General features: G+C 36.3%; 2 protein-coding genes and 1 pseudogene across 2 annotated transcripts; all 3 read left to right on the top strand.

Annotated features, from left to right (window-relative positions):
• The first annotated feature begins 4,006 nt into the window (after positions 1–4,006).
• On the top strand, positions 4,007–5,320 carry LOC130047005 (tripartite motif-containing protein 45-like). Its single transcript, XM_056141115.1, has one exon. The coding sequence runs from the start codon at positions 4,581–4,583 to the stop codon at positions 5,196–5,198; it is 618 nt and encodes a 205-aa protein (XP_055997090.1). The 5' UTR covers positions 4,007–4,580; the 3' UTR covers positions 5,199–5,320.
• Positions 5,244–6,510, top strand: LOC125669924 (uncharacterized). Its single transcript, XM_048904776.2, has one exon. It carries the CDS (start codon positions 5,359–5,361, stop codon positions 6,175–6,177), a length of 819 nt encoding a protein of 272 aa, XP_048760733.2. The 5' UTR covers positions 5,244–5,358; the 3' UTR covers positions 6,178–6,510.
• A 3,088-nt stretch (positions 6,511–9,598) lies between these two features.
• LOC125664821 (uncharacterized) lies at positions 9,599–10,451 on the top strand (annotated as a pseudogene).
• Positions 10,452–14,648: the final 4,197 nt, after the last annotated feature.

The following is a 14,648-nucleotide window of genomic DNA, read 5'->3' as shown; positions in this document are numbered from 1 at the left end:
AATGGGATATAATCACAAAAATGTAAAAATAGGGTGGACTCATTTAAAAATCTTCTCAAGAACCACTTGGCCAGAAGAGCTGAAATTTACATGAAAGCTTCCTGACATAGTACAGATTCAAGTTTGTTAAATCCACGACCCCCAGGAGTAGGTTGGAGCCACAATAGGGGATCAAAGTTTTACATGCAAATGTATAGGTTAAATATTTGAAAATCTTCTCAAGAGCCCCTGTAATGATAATACATTCTTTATTTAGACAGGATAGCACAATTAGTATCAAATGACTAGTTTACATTGTGGTCCTCTATAAAACATATTCAGAGACAGATAAATTAGAGAATAGAAAATTAGATAACATGATATAAAATATATACACGATATCGCTGGGAAAAATAAATGTATACATATCTATATATCACTTAATTGAGTTATAATGCTGCAAATATGCTGATTTAAAAGATAGAACTACAGCTTCTGATAGACTCGGGCAACTCATTCTATAAAATTGTAGAAGATACCTTTAAAAAAGACCGTTTATGATATTCAATTGGAACTTTTGGTAAAATAAAATGCCACTATTGCTACTTCTTGTTCTAGAACTAACTTGGCTGACAAAACTAAAAATGTTCATATATTCTGGGTGTCATATTTTTATGAACCAAGCACTAGAGAAAGTACAAATTTGCATGAAAGCTTTCTGAGATAGTGCAAATTCAAGTTTGTTAAAATCATGACCCTCGGGTAGGACACAATAAGGGATCAAAGTTTTACTGTACGTACAAATATATCCAGAAAATCTTGAAATTTTCTTTTCAAAAACCACTAGGCCAGGAAAGTACAAATTTATTTGAAAGCTTCCTGACATGGTGTAAATTCAAGTTTGTTAAAATTGTGGACTCCGGGGTTAGGATGGGGCCACAATAGGGGATCAAAGTTTTACATAAGCTATATACACGTAGGGAAAATCTTCTCAAGAAACATTACATCAATCAAAACGTAATATTTTCAGCATGTAGAATTAAAGTTTGGGAAAGTATTTTATTACCCAAGCAGTCAAATACTGTTGTTTTTCCCCAACTAGAACAATTAAAACATACCAAATAGTCAAAGTCTGACTTTCTGCAAGCTGATAATTTTGAGTATGCAAAACATCAATATATTGTAGATACAATTTCCAGGTTAACATTTTACCTGAAAAGTATTTCCATGCTAATTATGCTGTCTGGTGCAAACAGCTAGCAAACCAATGACAACACAAATACATGTGTGCTAACATGTACTTTATTGTATATGTATGAAGTGGTAAAAGGCTACAAAAAATAGGAAAGAAAATTACTCACATGGTTCACATACTGGCAAAATGAAAAAATATATCAATTCAAAAGTTCCTAGGAAAAAATAATAGTTATAAAAGAATTTATAATGTTCAAAACTAATTCAGAAATGTTTAAAAAACTTACATGATAGTCTACATCGAACGATGGCAAAGGATAGAATATGCTGCTCGAATTGCAAAGGAGTGTTTGAAGTAAAAACTTTAAAACAGGAAGTACTCAAAAAGAAAGTGAAAGTTTACAATAGATAATTCACACATCCTTTATAAATAGGTTGTACGTGTAATAAGTTGTAGCAACACACTAATATTGTCTTTGATAATCTATAACAGTGATTTTGTTAATAGAAAACGCTGTTTCATAACAGTACGTCTGTTTCTTAATATATACTGTTTTGATTGTTTTGGACAATATTTACAAAGTTTAAGCAATAATTAAATAGGAGATGCTCATCAAACACATGTTGTCTTTGACAATTTATAACAATATTATTTGGTTAGCAGATAAAGCTGTTTCGTAACATTAAGTTTGTTTCCTAATACATGTTGTTTTGATTGTGTTAGACAACATTTACAAAGTTAATACTAAAATGTATGAGAATAACACCAACACCACAATCCCTTTAAAATGGCACCAACACAGATAATGCCTCAGGCAAAAAACATTCTACCTATCTAATGTCAGAGGAATTGGACAAAAAAATTTAATCATGGTAGACATGATGAAACAAACATTCAACAACGAATTCGCTGAAATAAAAACAAGAATAGATAAAATTGAAGTGGGTTTGGATGCACAGGTACCAGATGTACAGGCTGGATTAAATCCAGTGCATACCAGTGCCACTCTAAACCAATGGATGAAGCTGTTCACATGCAACAGTCTAAATCATGGGTAGGCACAACAGAAAAATTAGAAATTTCAGCACCGTTTTCATTAGATCCAAAAGGGGGTATCTTGTTTAAAAACAATGAGAAAACTGGTGCAGGACTCAGTGATGGCGCTGAAGACCCCCGTGAGAAAATGTCAGAGTCAGATGGGGAGATGGTCGTAACGACTATTCCTCCGTCAATAAAGCTTTGCATTGAAACTATTGAGGGGATGGATAGAGATAGTAAGGTCCTGTCAATGTCACATCTGAATGGGACACCGGCCATGTACAGAATAAGTAATTATACATATCAAAGTTATGTATATGGGCTAATAGTAGTTATTGTCAGTATTTACTGTTACTGGTTTGTCTTTTAAGATATGTAGAACAGTTTGTTATTTGGGTTAGCTGTACATGGGTAATCTTAAGGCTACATTAGGTATGGATACGTAACCTAATGTTTTACAATGAACATACTTTAGAACCATATCTTAAATTACACGTTTTACTGAGCATTACTGTAATAAGATATTACATAGAGATATTAGTACATTTTACTGTGAGTTAACACTTAGTCTTATGGAGCAAAACAACAGTTATTCATGAGTTAAGTATTTCATTTGGACAATTCAGTTTCCTTGTGAAAAGTGTTAAAACAATCATGATAATTTACAGAAATGCTCATGGCTAGTTATATTTATTAGTTAGTATAATGCTACTGAAGTACAGTCACTGTAAGTAGTCTAGTACTTTAATAAGTTATACATTTAATAGTGTACCTTATGGTTTTTAGACTCCAGTGTGTAGTAATTATGTGGCAGTAAATCATTAATTTAATGGACTATAAGATTTAAGTATATATAGCATATATTAAAGTTTAGAACAATGGTTTCCAATACACGTTTCCTCTTCCCAATGCTAGGGTATTGATATATGCTTTTCTTGTGCTGTTCAAACGTATGATAAACGATTTTATCTATGCATAAAACTGCAAATAATAAACTATTCTCATACAAAGCTTCAGTTTGAGTACGAAGAATGTCTCCATGATAGTTTATATTTAACATTAGACCCTAGTTATTTCAGAATTGGTAGATGATGCATTCCAGTTCATAGATTAATGGCAACCCACAAATTCTGGCTGGATATCGATGGTATTACATTTGCTGGATGTCACCACTGGTTCGATGTCGCTAATGTGGTTTCACCGTCAAAGTGGGAAGTCATGGATCTGGAAGGCTATCGCGGATCTGGAGGGATATGACGATTCCGGATAAACGTCACCTTTCTGGAGGGATGCCACGGATTTGGATGGATGTCGCCGATTTGGAGGGATATAACAAATTTGGATAGATGTCTCCAATTACTCTGGACTGTTGTCGCCCTTCTTTGAGGAATATCGCCACTCTACCTGGGATTCCAATTCATGGATATGACAGTTGGACTGAGTAGTTCAATTCGTGTGATAACCTCCAATATGCATCTATGTCATTATAAAACGGGGAGGAGTGTAGTCGAGTTAGTTGTCCGTAAATGGACGGGTCATGCGTAGTGAACCATGACTTTGCGCACGAGTGGGTTTCCCGCATTGAGACACTCGAAGTCAAACCTTAACACGTATTGTATTTTCATATGTACTGTCTGTGTCAGTTATGTCCAACATGCCTGTGTTGAACCTCTGCCATATGTATGTATGTATGCTTTGTATTAAATGTCATGCTACTATTTACTAAATAGTAGTACATTTTCATATACCTTCGCTTTGTAATTGCTTGACATTCTAACACAGCAAGAATGTCAACAGTACATATCCAAATTAACATACGGTGCCGGTTATTTAAATCACGTGACTAAACAGCAATCGGAAATTCGTTCCCTGACGACTGGAGAGGGCGATATTTAACTTATAATCAAGGAGCCATGTTGGATTTACAGGTGAGGTAAAATTATAAACACATTACAGTGTCACCCATAAAAATGTACGTGTGCCCATGAAACATGACCAAGACGCTGAAACAAGGTTTCCGATATTTTCACACGCGAAGTTAGTTATTTTCACGTATAGCAAAAAGGTGCCCCCTCACCAACGATTGAAGCGAGCCTCTGGTTGTCATCCCCCGTTCTTTTTGTGAAAACATGCATTTCAAAGTATATGATCCTACATTATATTATGCAGTAATTACATGAACTATCCCAGATCCAAACAACGAGATCGAGTAAGCGAATCGGATTCAGCATTTGTAAAGCTTGCAAAGATGATAATAATTCACATGCAAAGTTTATATTCAATGTGCGACATTTGAAAATGATGCCGAAATCCTAATGATCTTCTTTTACTAACAGTGTGAACCATTCATGTGACCTAGACACAAGAAATGCTACATCCCCGGCGCAGTGCTCAGGAAGTCCTGCTGTGCGACGTCTGTGATACTGTACCCCTACAGAGTCACTGTGAACTTTGTAATATCAGTCTATGTACTAATTGTGTTGGTAAACACCTCTCGGATTTCTCTAAAAGACACAATGTCATACCCTTTTTACAAAGAAATTCTGCTACTAATAATCCAAAATGTCCAACGCATGCCGACAAACACTGCGAACTTTTCTGTGAGAAATGTGACATTCCTGTCTGTTCTACCTGCGTCTCCTCTGGTAAACACAAAGGTCACGATTTATCAGAAGTTCTGAAAGAAAAGCAATCTAAAATACAAAGGATAGAAATAGATTTGGAAGAACTCAAGACCAGAATATATCCCCGATATGAAGAGATTGTCTCCGTTCTCCAAACTGAGAAAGAACAGTTAAAAACGAATTACGGGAAACTGACAACAGCTGCCGACCAAAAAGGTGATGTCTGGCACCGAAAGATCACCGAAGTTGAGGAGATGGAAAAAAAACACCTGGCTGTTCTAGAAAACCAATCAGATGAAATCAAACACAGGATTACAGAACTAAGACAAATAATACCTGAGGAAAATACTGGACTCCAATGACGTCTCCCTAACCTCTACTTACAAATCTAGGAATGGAGAACCTCCTAAAGTCAAAGTTACATTACCAAGCTTCTATTCTCCAACAGTAAATACAGAACAGCTCCATCAATTGTTCGGTTCTTTCTCATCGTTATCTATTACAAAAGAACAAGGCGACACAATGAAGACACTAGAAGCTGTATCGTCTCCTCCAGTCAAACCACTGCTTGATGAACCGCGACTCACCGCCACCATAAATACTGGATATGAATATCTATACAATGTTGGCTGTCTCAGTGATGAAAAACTCTGGACGTATGGAAATATCAAAATCATGAAGCTCCTCAACCTCCAAGACAAACTACTGACATCAATCCAAACCAAGTCAAGAAACACACCACGAGACATAGCAGTGACACGGGACGGAGATCTTGTTTATACTGACATTAACAAAACTGTCAACATCGTGAAAAATAAACAGATAGAGACCGTGGTCACACTACAGGGGTGGACATATCGCAGTGTCTGTAGTTCCTCCTCAGGTGACCTCCTGGTTACCATGGACAGTAATTATATCAAACAATCCAAAGTTGTGCGTTACTTTGGCTCCACAGAGAAACAAAGCATTCAGTTTGATTATCAGGATCGTCCTCTCTATTCATCTGGTTACATTAAATACATCAGTGAGAATAGGAACCTGGATATCTGCGTGGCTGACTATGGAGCTAGAGCAATAGTGGTGGTCAATCAGTCAGGAAAACTCCGATTTAGATACACTGGTCATCCCAATGATACCAAGGAATCGTTTAATCCATTGGGCATCACTACAGATAGCCAGAGTCACATCCTGACAACAGACCATTACAATGACCGTATACTCATCCTAGATCAGAACGGACAGTTTCTCAGTTACATTCAGAACTTTGATTTACTCCGTCCATACGGTTTGTGTGTGGCTGAGTGGGGCACTGGTAAAGTGAAGAAAATCCAATATCTATAAACACAGTGATGATTAGAAATATGAAGAGAGTTTTCATTACACACCTAAACACTCTCTCAATTACAAATGTAATCGTTGTGTTAATTAGACATGAAAACTGTGTTAAATACATGAAAGATACACTGTTAGATACCGAAGTGTTAGGGACGTCAAACATACATGTGTATTATACAATAAATGTGTAGCTGTTTATGTGTGTGTGTGTGTGTGTGTGTGTGTGTGTGTTAAGCTTTTGATAATACAGTCTTCTCTTTGTTAGTTATATCATTTAATATCTGTATTATTTTGTAATGCATGTATGATACTGATTAGATAAACAATGTCTAGAATGCAGTCATTGTACTTATAATGTGTTTAGATGACCTCAAACGCCGTCCTCCATTATGGAGAACTGGTTTTTTGAGAATGAAAAAGTGAAGATAACGATCACGCAGTGATCAATGTCATAATTCCCATAAAAATATCAACTTTAGAGTAGTTGTTTGTAGAATGATAGTGATGTTCAAAGTAATTTTTGAATGGCTGATCACAAGAAATGAATATTTCCTTGTTCTATTTATATTGAAAACGCAGTTGTGTATGATGTCAAAAAGCCTAGTCTTTCATTCATCGTGAGAATCGTCTAGTCTTTCATTCATTCATCGTGAGAATCGTCTAGTCTTTCATTCATCGTGAGGAATCCTCTAGTCTTTCATTCATTGTGAGGAATCGTCTAGTCTTTCATTCATCCTGAGGAATCGTCAAGTCTTTCATTCATCGTGAGAATCGTCTAGTCTTTCATTCATCGTGAGGAATCCTCTAGTCTTTCATTCATCCTAAGGAATCGTCTAGTCTTTCATTCATCCTGAGGAATCGTCTAGTCTTTCATTCATCGTGAGGAATCCTCTAGTCTTTCATTCATTGTGAGGAATCGTCTAGTCTTTCATTCATCGTGAGGAATCGTCTAGTCTTTCATTCATTGTGAGGAATCGTCTAGTCTTTCATTCATCCTGAGGAATCGTCAAGTCTTTCATTCATCCCGAGGAATCGTCAAGTCTTTCATTCATTGTGAGGAATCGTCGTGTAAAGTGTTGAAACGTCACGCATTTTTACGTTTTTAATTTAGGAAAAAGTTTGTGATTTCAGATTAGCTAAACGTTTCGTGGGATGTTTTAGAATCCACATTTTGATATATTTTGTGAAGTTTTTTTAAATTCAGTATCCGTATAGGTAATTCATATGTATTCGTCACATTGACAGGGGTATTACATATATTGAAGATTTTTATAGTTTGAAAGGGAACTTAGAGTATAGAATGCGATTACTAAATGTGGAATTCATGCCAAGTTCGTTTAAAATACAGTAGTAATGACAAGCCTTATACAAAAACAATGTCGTTACAGGCTTTGTCAGCTAGAACCAAGGCATATTCCTTATGTAATTTATCCGATTCTTGTATCATTTCTGGTTTACTAAGCACAGAAAGATAGATGGTACGTACTTTTGTTATGGTAATCCAACTTATACGCCATGTTCCCTTCAATAATCAACATACAGTATTAAATATGCCAAATATGAGATTTTGATATTCCTCTTATACTTTTTATCTAGCGCAGATTTAAAGATTTGGAATACAATTTAGGTACGGTAATTCATATTTATTCGTCCCATCGCTTGTTATATTAAACTTGGAGCATAAGTTGGATTACCATAACAACTATTTTGAACTGATGATATTAACCGAATGAATTGTCATCAGATTTGGAAATTTCCTTTTTTTTCCCTGACTGATGAATAATCTGTAAAAACGGTCAATTCAATTAGCGAATGAAAACGGGTTGGTCTTTAGGTGAAAATGACCCTCGATTGTAGGTCGCATAGTAAACCTGACCAGTCTGCCCTACACTGTTTCATCTTGAGATTTTGTTGTTTATTGGGATTGTCTGGGCATTGTTCAGAATCAACTGGACATCCAGCAGATTGATCTAAGTGTGATTTCTGACATTATACACATACTTTGATTTTCATGTTGTCCACATACCAGGAAGTACAATTAAACCAGTATGCTGGACGGCCAGCTGATTTTGTACAACACCGTTTCCCAGTTGTACACAGACCACCCATCGTCAGTTACCCACGGATGCTTCTAATCGATTCTCTCCATCATCACAGGAGCGTGTGTGAACTCAAAACCATGGTTGGCGACAATGACAGACCACCACTCTTCCAGCTAATTTTTCTTTGAATCATGAATACTGGTCAATATCCATTACTTATACTCCCCGTGTCAAAATATAAGTTGGTTTTCATATCAAAGCAAAATCACTTCCGATGAAAAGACAAAGAGCGACTATTAAAAATGTATATATACGCATACGTCTCCCCATACATTGTAGAAGAGGTTGGGAGCCTTTCCCCTATCCATTGTCCCCGAAAACAGGATATAAAGTACACTAGTAGCTAACTTTTCCTGGTTCAAGTAGTTGGCTACTAGTAGCAAACTTTTCTCTTTTTAAGTAGCCAGTTACTAGTAGCTGGTTACTAGTAGCCAACTTTACCGATCTCCCTTTATTCCCCTTGTATGTACACTAAAATGCAATGTCCCTTTACCTTGTGCATTCTACGGAGGTGTGTATTTTATATCCTGTTTTCGGGGACAAACTGTGCCGCTAAACATCTATCGGATTCTTCTAAAAGACAAAATGTCGTACCCTTTTCTGCGAGAAATGTGACGTTCCTGTTTGTTCTACCTGCGTCTCCTCTGGAAAACACGAAGGTCACGATATATCAGAAGTTCTGAATGAACTCCAATCTAAAAAACAAAGCATAAAAAGAGATTTAGAAGAACTCGAGACCAGATTATATCCCCGATATGAAGAGATTGTCGACAATGTCCAAACTGAGAAAGCCGAGTTAAAAACGAATTACGAGAAATTGACAACAGCTGCCGACCAACAATTAGGAGAAACACTAGACTCCAATGACGTCTCCCTAGGCTCTACCTACAAATCTACGAATGGAGAGTTCCGACAATTACCTCCTGAAGTCAAAGTTACATTACCAAGCTTCTCTCCTCCAACAGTAAAAACAGAACAACTATATCAATTCTTTCTCATCAATATCTATTACAACAGAACAAGGCGACATAATGAAGTCACCGGAAGCTGTATTGTCTCCTCCAGTCAAACCAATGAAGTCACCAGAAGCTGTATCGTCTCCTCCAGTCAAATCAATGAAGTCACCAGAAGCTGTATCGTCTCCTCCAGTCAAAACAGTGCAGTCACCAGAAGCTGTATCGTCTCCTCCAGTCAAACCAATGAAGTCACCAGAAGCTGTATCCTCTCCTCCAGTCAAACCAATGAAGTCACCAGAAGCTGTATCGTCTCCTCCAGTCAAACCAATAAAGTCACCAGAAGTTGTATCGTCTCCTCCAGTCAAACCAATGGAGTCACCAGAAGCTGTGTCATCTCCTCTAGTCAAACCATTCCTTGATGAATCGCGCCTCACCGTCGCCATAGACACTGGGTATGATAGACTATTCAGTGTTAGCTGTCTCAGTGAAGAAGAAGACTGGACACGTGGGAATAATGAAGTCATGAAGCTCCTCAACCTCCAGGGTGAACCACTGGCATCAATACAAACCAAGTCAGGGAACATACTGTGTGACATAGCAGTGACACGGGACGGAACTCTTGTTTATATTGACCCTGATAAAAGAACTGTAAACCTAGTGAAGAATAAAAAGATACAGTTCTGTGATCAGACTACAGGGGTGGGAACCTCGCAACATATGCAGTACCTCCTCTGATGATCTCCTGGTTATCATGGACAGTGATGATGAAACACATTCCAAAGTTGTACGTTACTCTGGCTCCACAGAGAAAAATATCATCCAGTTTGATGATCAGGGTCGTCCTCTCTATTCATCTGGTGACATGAAATACATCAGTGAGAACAGGAACCTGGATATCTGTGTGGCTGACCGTGAAGTTAGAGCAGTAGTGGTGGTCAATCAGTCAGGAAAACTCCGATTTAGGTACACTGGTCATCCCTTTAATACCAAGAAATCATTTTATACAGTCGGCATCACTACAGACAGCCAGAGTCACATCCTGACATCAGACTTTAACAATGACCGTATTCACATCCTAGATCAGGATGGACAGTTCCTCCGTTACATTCACTGTCATTTATGTACTCCATGGGGTTTATATGTGGACATCAGAGACAACCTCTTTGTGGCTGAGAGCACCTTGTTCAAAAGCCCTAAAGTGAAGAAAATCCAATATCTATAGAATACAGTGTTACTTATAGTGTTAATTACTCAACTGAACACTGTGTTAAGTACAGAAATATACTGCGTTAATGACAGGTGTGTTTAAGATATGTAACTAGCGTGTGTTTTTAAACACTAAAAGTGTGTTTATGTGTATGTTGAGTTTAATTACAACCACCTCCTAACATTACAACCACCTTCTAACATTCCAACCACCTCCTAACATTACAACTAACATTACAACCACCTCCTAACATTACAACCACCTCCTAACATTACAACTAACATTACAACCACCTCCTAACATTACAACTAACATTACAACCACCTCCTAACATTACAACCACCTCCTCGCGTTATACATGTACTTGATCTTCATGCTGTCCTGTTCGACCATCTATCAAGAAAAAAAATTAGAAAATGAATTCCTTAAAAGAAATGCTTAATCATTCTCTATACATTGTTAATCTTGAGTTTAGTGTTTGATCTATTTAACCTTGTATCAAAGGTCACAGCATAACTGTGATACAAGGTCAAAAGTTAAGGCCAACGATAATATTTTCCTGTAATTTGTCTGTAACGGGTGAAATGGCAAAGACCATGTATTTGGATACATAAAGAGTATGTACTATTTTTGGATGCATTAACGGACTAGGTTTGATAGTCCTAGGCCTCACAGTGTGAAACATATGATCCGTGCACGGAAAAGTTAACAGACGTACAGACGGACGGGAATTAACCGTTACTCTCAAAAATACTGTTCCCATAGCGGAAAGCCTAAAAAATACTCCCCATTACAATAGTATTAACTTGTAGAATATAATCTACACTAGATTATAATTATCATATCTGATACACGGTCGGGTTTCATAAAAAGTCTTAATTCATGCATGATATTGTAAAACGTTCGCTTCTTAACCGGGAGGTCGTGAGTTCGAGCCCCGCTAGTGCCCTGACCGCGTCTTGAACAGAAGAGGTAAAATAGGCAGTGACTGTTCCTTTGCCAGACGCTCGACATTTAGAAGTGAGAATCACGGGTCTTTCGGATATGACCTCAAAAATGCTGGCCCCGTGTCGCGGCAGGCGTTGGTACGTTAAAGAATCCTCACTGCTAGGCCGTAAGCGCTAAGCATAGGCTAAGTTTTTGGCACTTCACCTATAGCTAGTGACATCTCAATATGAGTGAATTTTTTTCGATGATTCTGCTTCTGGTTCTTTATTTCCGTGAACCACAGGCTCATTAGATATACATAAATACAATTATACAAAGTTTTTGATTTGAAATCATAGTCTTTGATTTGCAGGTTTCTGGATTATTTGGGGTTTAGGTCCAATTTCACCATTGGATAGAAATTCTTAACTCAAATTTCAAGGTCTCAGTATCATAGTGTGTCTATCTAACTCAACATTTCAAAATACAAAGAGGCTGTCGTCAGGGTGGTCCTTTTGTACCTTAACTGTTTAGTGTATGTGTGGATATAAAAGCAATTTTGTAAAACACAGTACATTATATAAAGGGTTAGAACTCAAAATATCACAGTATATGCAGATGATATACCCCTTTGCACCTTGGTTGTTCACCAAAATCTTTTTTGCTGTTTTGATAAGATTTTTAGTCAAGTTTTTCAGGATTAAGAACTAGTAGCTCCAAAACAAAAGTTATTTGAAGTGGATCCAAGAAGATCACAGATCATGTATTCCTTCCCACTCTCTGGAAATTAGACTGGGGCTCATTTGATTGACTATTTAAGTTTTCTGATGAATTAGAAAAAATTACATACACAGTATATAATTGAGGCACCCAAAATCAAAACTCTTATTCGACAGTGGATGCAAAGAATCTTGTGACCTATTGGTAGAATGACATCTCACTTTCAAATCTAATCAAGATACTATATCGATCTTTGAGAAAAGATTACAAATACATACATGTATTTGGAGATCAAAACATTTATAAATATCGTTTATATGAGTAACAGTTTCTCGGGATTATGCATGGAGGATCAATAAACACTATATATTCATAATTTTATTTTGTCAATCATGTGTTCATAAAAAAGGCTTACAATGGGGTATGAAACTTGGATAAATATCTTTATTGTAGTACAGAATCCTATAGGAATAGGTAAATCATTATTTAAAATAGATAACAATCATACTAGAGGATTAGTGTGCTTTTTGCGAAAATGAATCCGAAACAATTCAACACGTAATTATTAGTTTAGAAAAATTTATGAACATATTTTATAAAACAACTCCTGCTACACAAGGCTCTAATGCAGATACGTATTATCGTCTTTTTCAAAAGTGGCTGAAGGAGAAATTGGGAGTTGGGTTGTCAAAATATCTTGACAAGCTAAAACAAGCTAGTTTCATCGATCTTCAAAATGGTGGGGGATTGGGTGAAACACCCAGTAATTGCATCAATTTTTCTTTCCCAGATTTCATTTTGTGAAGATTGTGTGGGGGAGGGGAGGGGAGGGGGAGGGGAGGGGTAGATCGTATTTCTCTAAATCATTTTTATTCATAACTTTCAAGCTTACATACTTCTCGTTCACCACTACTATTAAAGATAGGGGCGTGGGTGTTCGCCCAAAGACCCTATTGCATTAGAAAATAACAAATAATCATTATTGTCAAAAAAGCAAGAGTCTACGTGTCTGTGATGGGTGAACTTATCCTTACAAAATGTATTTAGAATTGTGAACCTGGTAACATTATACACACTAACTTGAAAAGTAACCAAAGAAGTAGGTACAGTTTCTACAGTCATCTGGCCCAAAATATTGATGATTTCACTTGGAGCTCAAATCCTTGCATTCAATTAAGGAATAGTTTAGCAAACCCAAAATTCACTCAGTTTGATCAGCAAAATGATTTGTGTCATATGACGAGAGCTTGAAGTTGGCATAAAATTGCAAAAATGCTATTTTCAATGAAAATATCCACAAATTCAGGTGGTTTTCCTTTTAGAAAACATACAGCGCATGCGTCGAGCAAATTCATATTGAAACATGTTTTTCATCTCAAAATAATACACAATATATATCATTTTCATTTTGCTCGACAAATGCGCACATCTTTTCCTGAGCAATAATTTGTATGACATTTGACAGTTTTCAGGCTTATTTTGAGAAAAAGGCGGGAAATGTCTTATTCATGATGTCATAATGCTATCCATTTAGGACTATCATTCTGATTTTGTTGACATAGTATACCTGGCATTTATTTTACTTTCTTAAAACGCTGATTAAGGTTAATTCCAGACACATTTTATAGAGAGAAATTTTTTGGGCCTTTTTATGTAGACAACCGTACCTTGTTCTTTTCACGATTGAAATATTAGATAGAATTTAAATATGTATATTCTAAAAAATTCGGTTATAGGAATTTCACGTGTATTACACAAGTATTAATTAATCAACTACAATTCACCCGGGTCATCGGTGTCGTTCATTTCTAATCAAAAACTCATGCACTTAAATTTCATGTCCATTTGAAATATGACAGAATATTATCACAAAATTTAGAATTTCTATCTCCTGAAAATTTTACCTTTTTTCCTATTAAAAAGGGGGTTTGTATATCATTGATTTTAAGAGTAAGTAAGTAAATTTTATTTAAAGTCGGCACTGTATACAATAGTAACAAATAACATGAGCTCTGCAGAGCCGACTATCCCAGACAAAATAACTTGAAATATCACAAGGTAAGCATGCAAAAAACGCATATATATATTTACACGCATACTGTTTAGCTAGACGGTTTCAGAAGTTAAGAATTAAATACAAATTAAATAAAAGTTTTTCACTATAAAATTTAAGCATTAAATTCAAACCTCAGCATTAAGAATTGTTAAGAAGCACTATATAACTGTTAAATGTAAAATAAGGAAAAATATGATAAAAAGTAAATAATACATAGCAGTTTACAGTAAATAAGTTACAAGGTATACAAACAAAAAAGGTTTAAGAAGATGAAATAAAAATGAATCTTTCAAAAGACAGAACAAAAAATAAAAATTAAACAAAAAGCAAAAATTGGTAGTGATGCAGATGAAAGGCTGCAAAATTTGCATAAAAGGAAACAGCAAACTAAAACAGTATATAATATATTGAAAAAAGAGATTTTCATTCAGCCATGCACCTCCACACCGTGTACTCGACAGGAGCTGCATCTGCCCCCCCCCCCCCCCCCCCCCCGCCCCCCAAGTGTC

Source organism: Ostrea edulis, chromosome 1 (genome assembly GCF_947568905.1).
Source record: "Ostrea edulis chromosome 1, xbOstEdul1.1, whole genome shotgun sequence".
Lineage (NCBI taxonomy): Eukaryota > Metazoa > Mollusca > Bivalvia > Ostreida > Ostreidae > Ostrea > Ostrea edulis.
This window is presented reverse-complemented; position numbering and strand designations above follow the sequence as displayed.

What these genes read in the sequence shown, in the direction of transcription:
- LOC130047005 (XM_056141115.1), top strand. Translation starts at nt 4,581, where the DNA reads ATGCTACATCCCCGGCGCAGTGCTCAGGAAGTCCTGCTGTGCGACGTC.
- LOC125669924 (XM_048904776.2), top strand. Translation starts at nt 5,359, where the DNA reads ATGAAGACACTAGAAGCTGTATCGTCTCCTCCAGTCAAACCACTGCTT.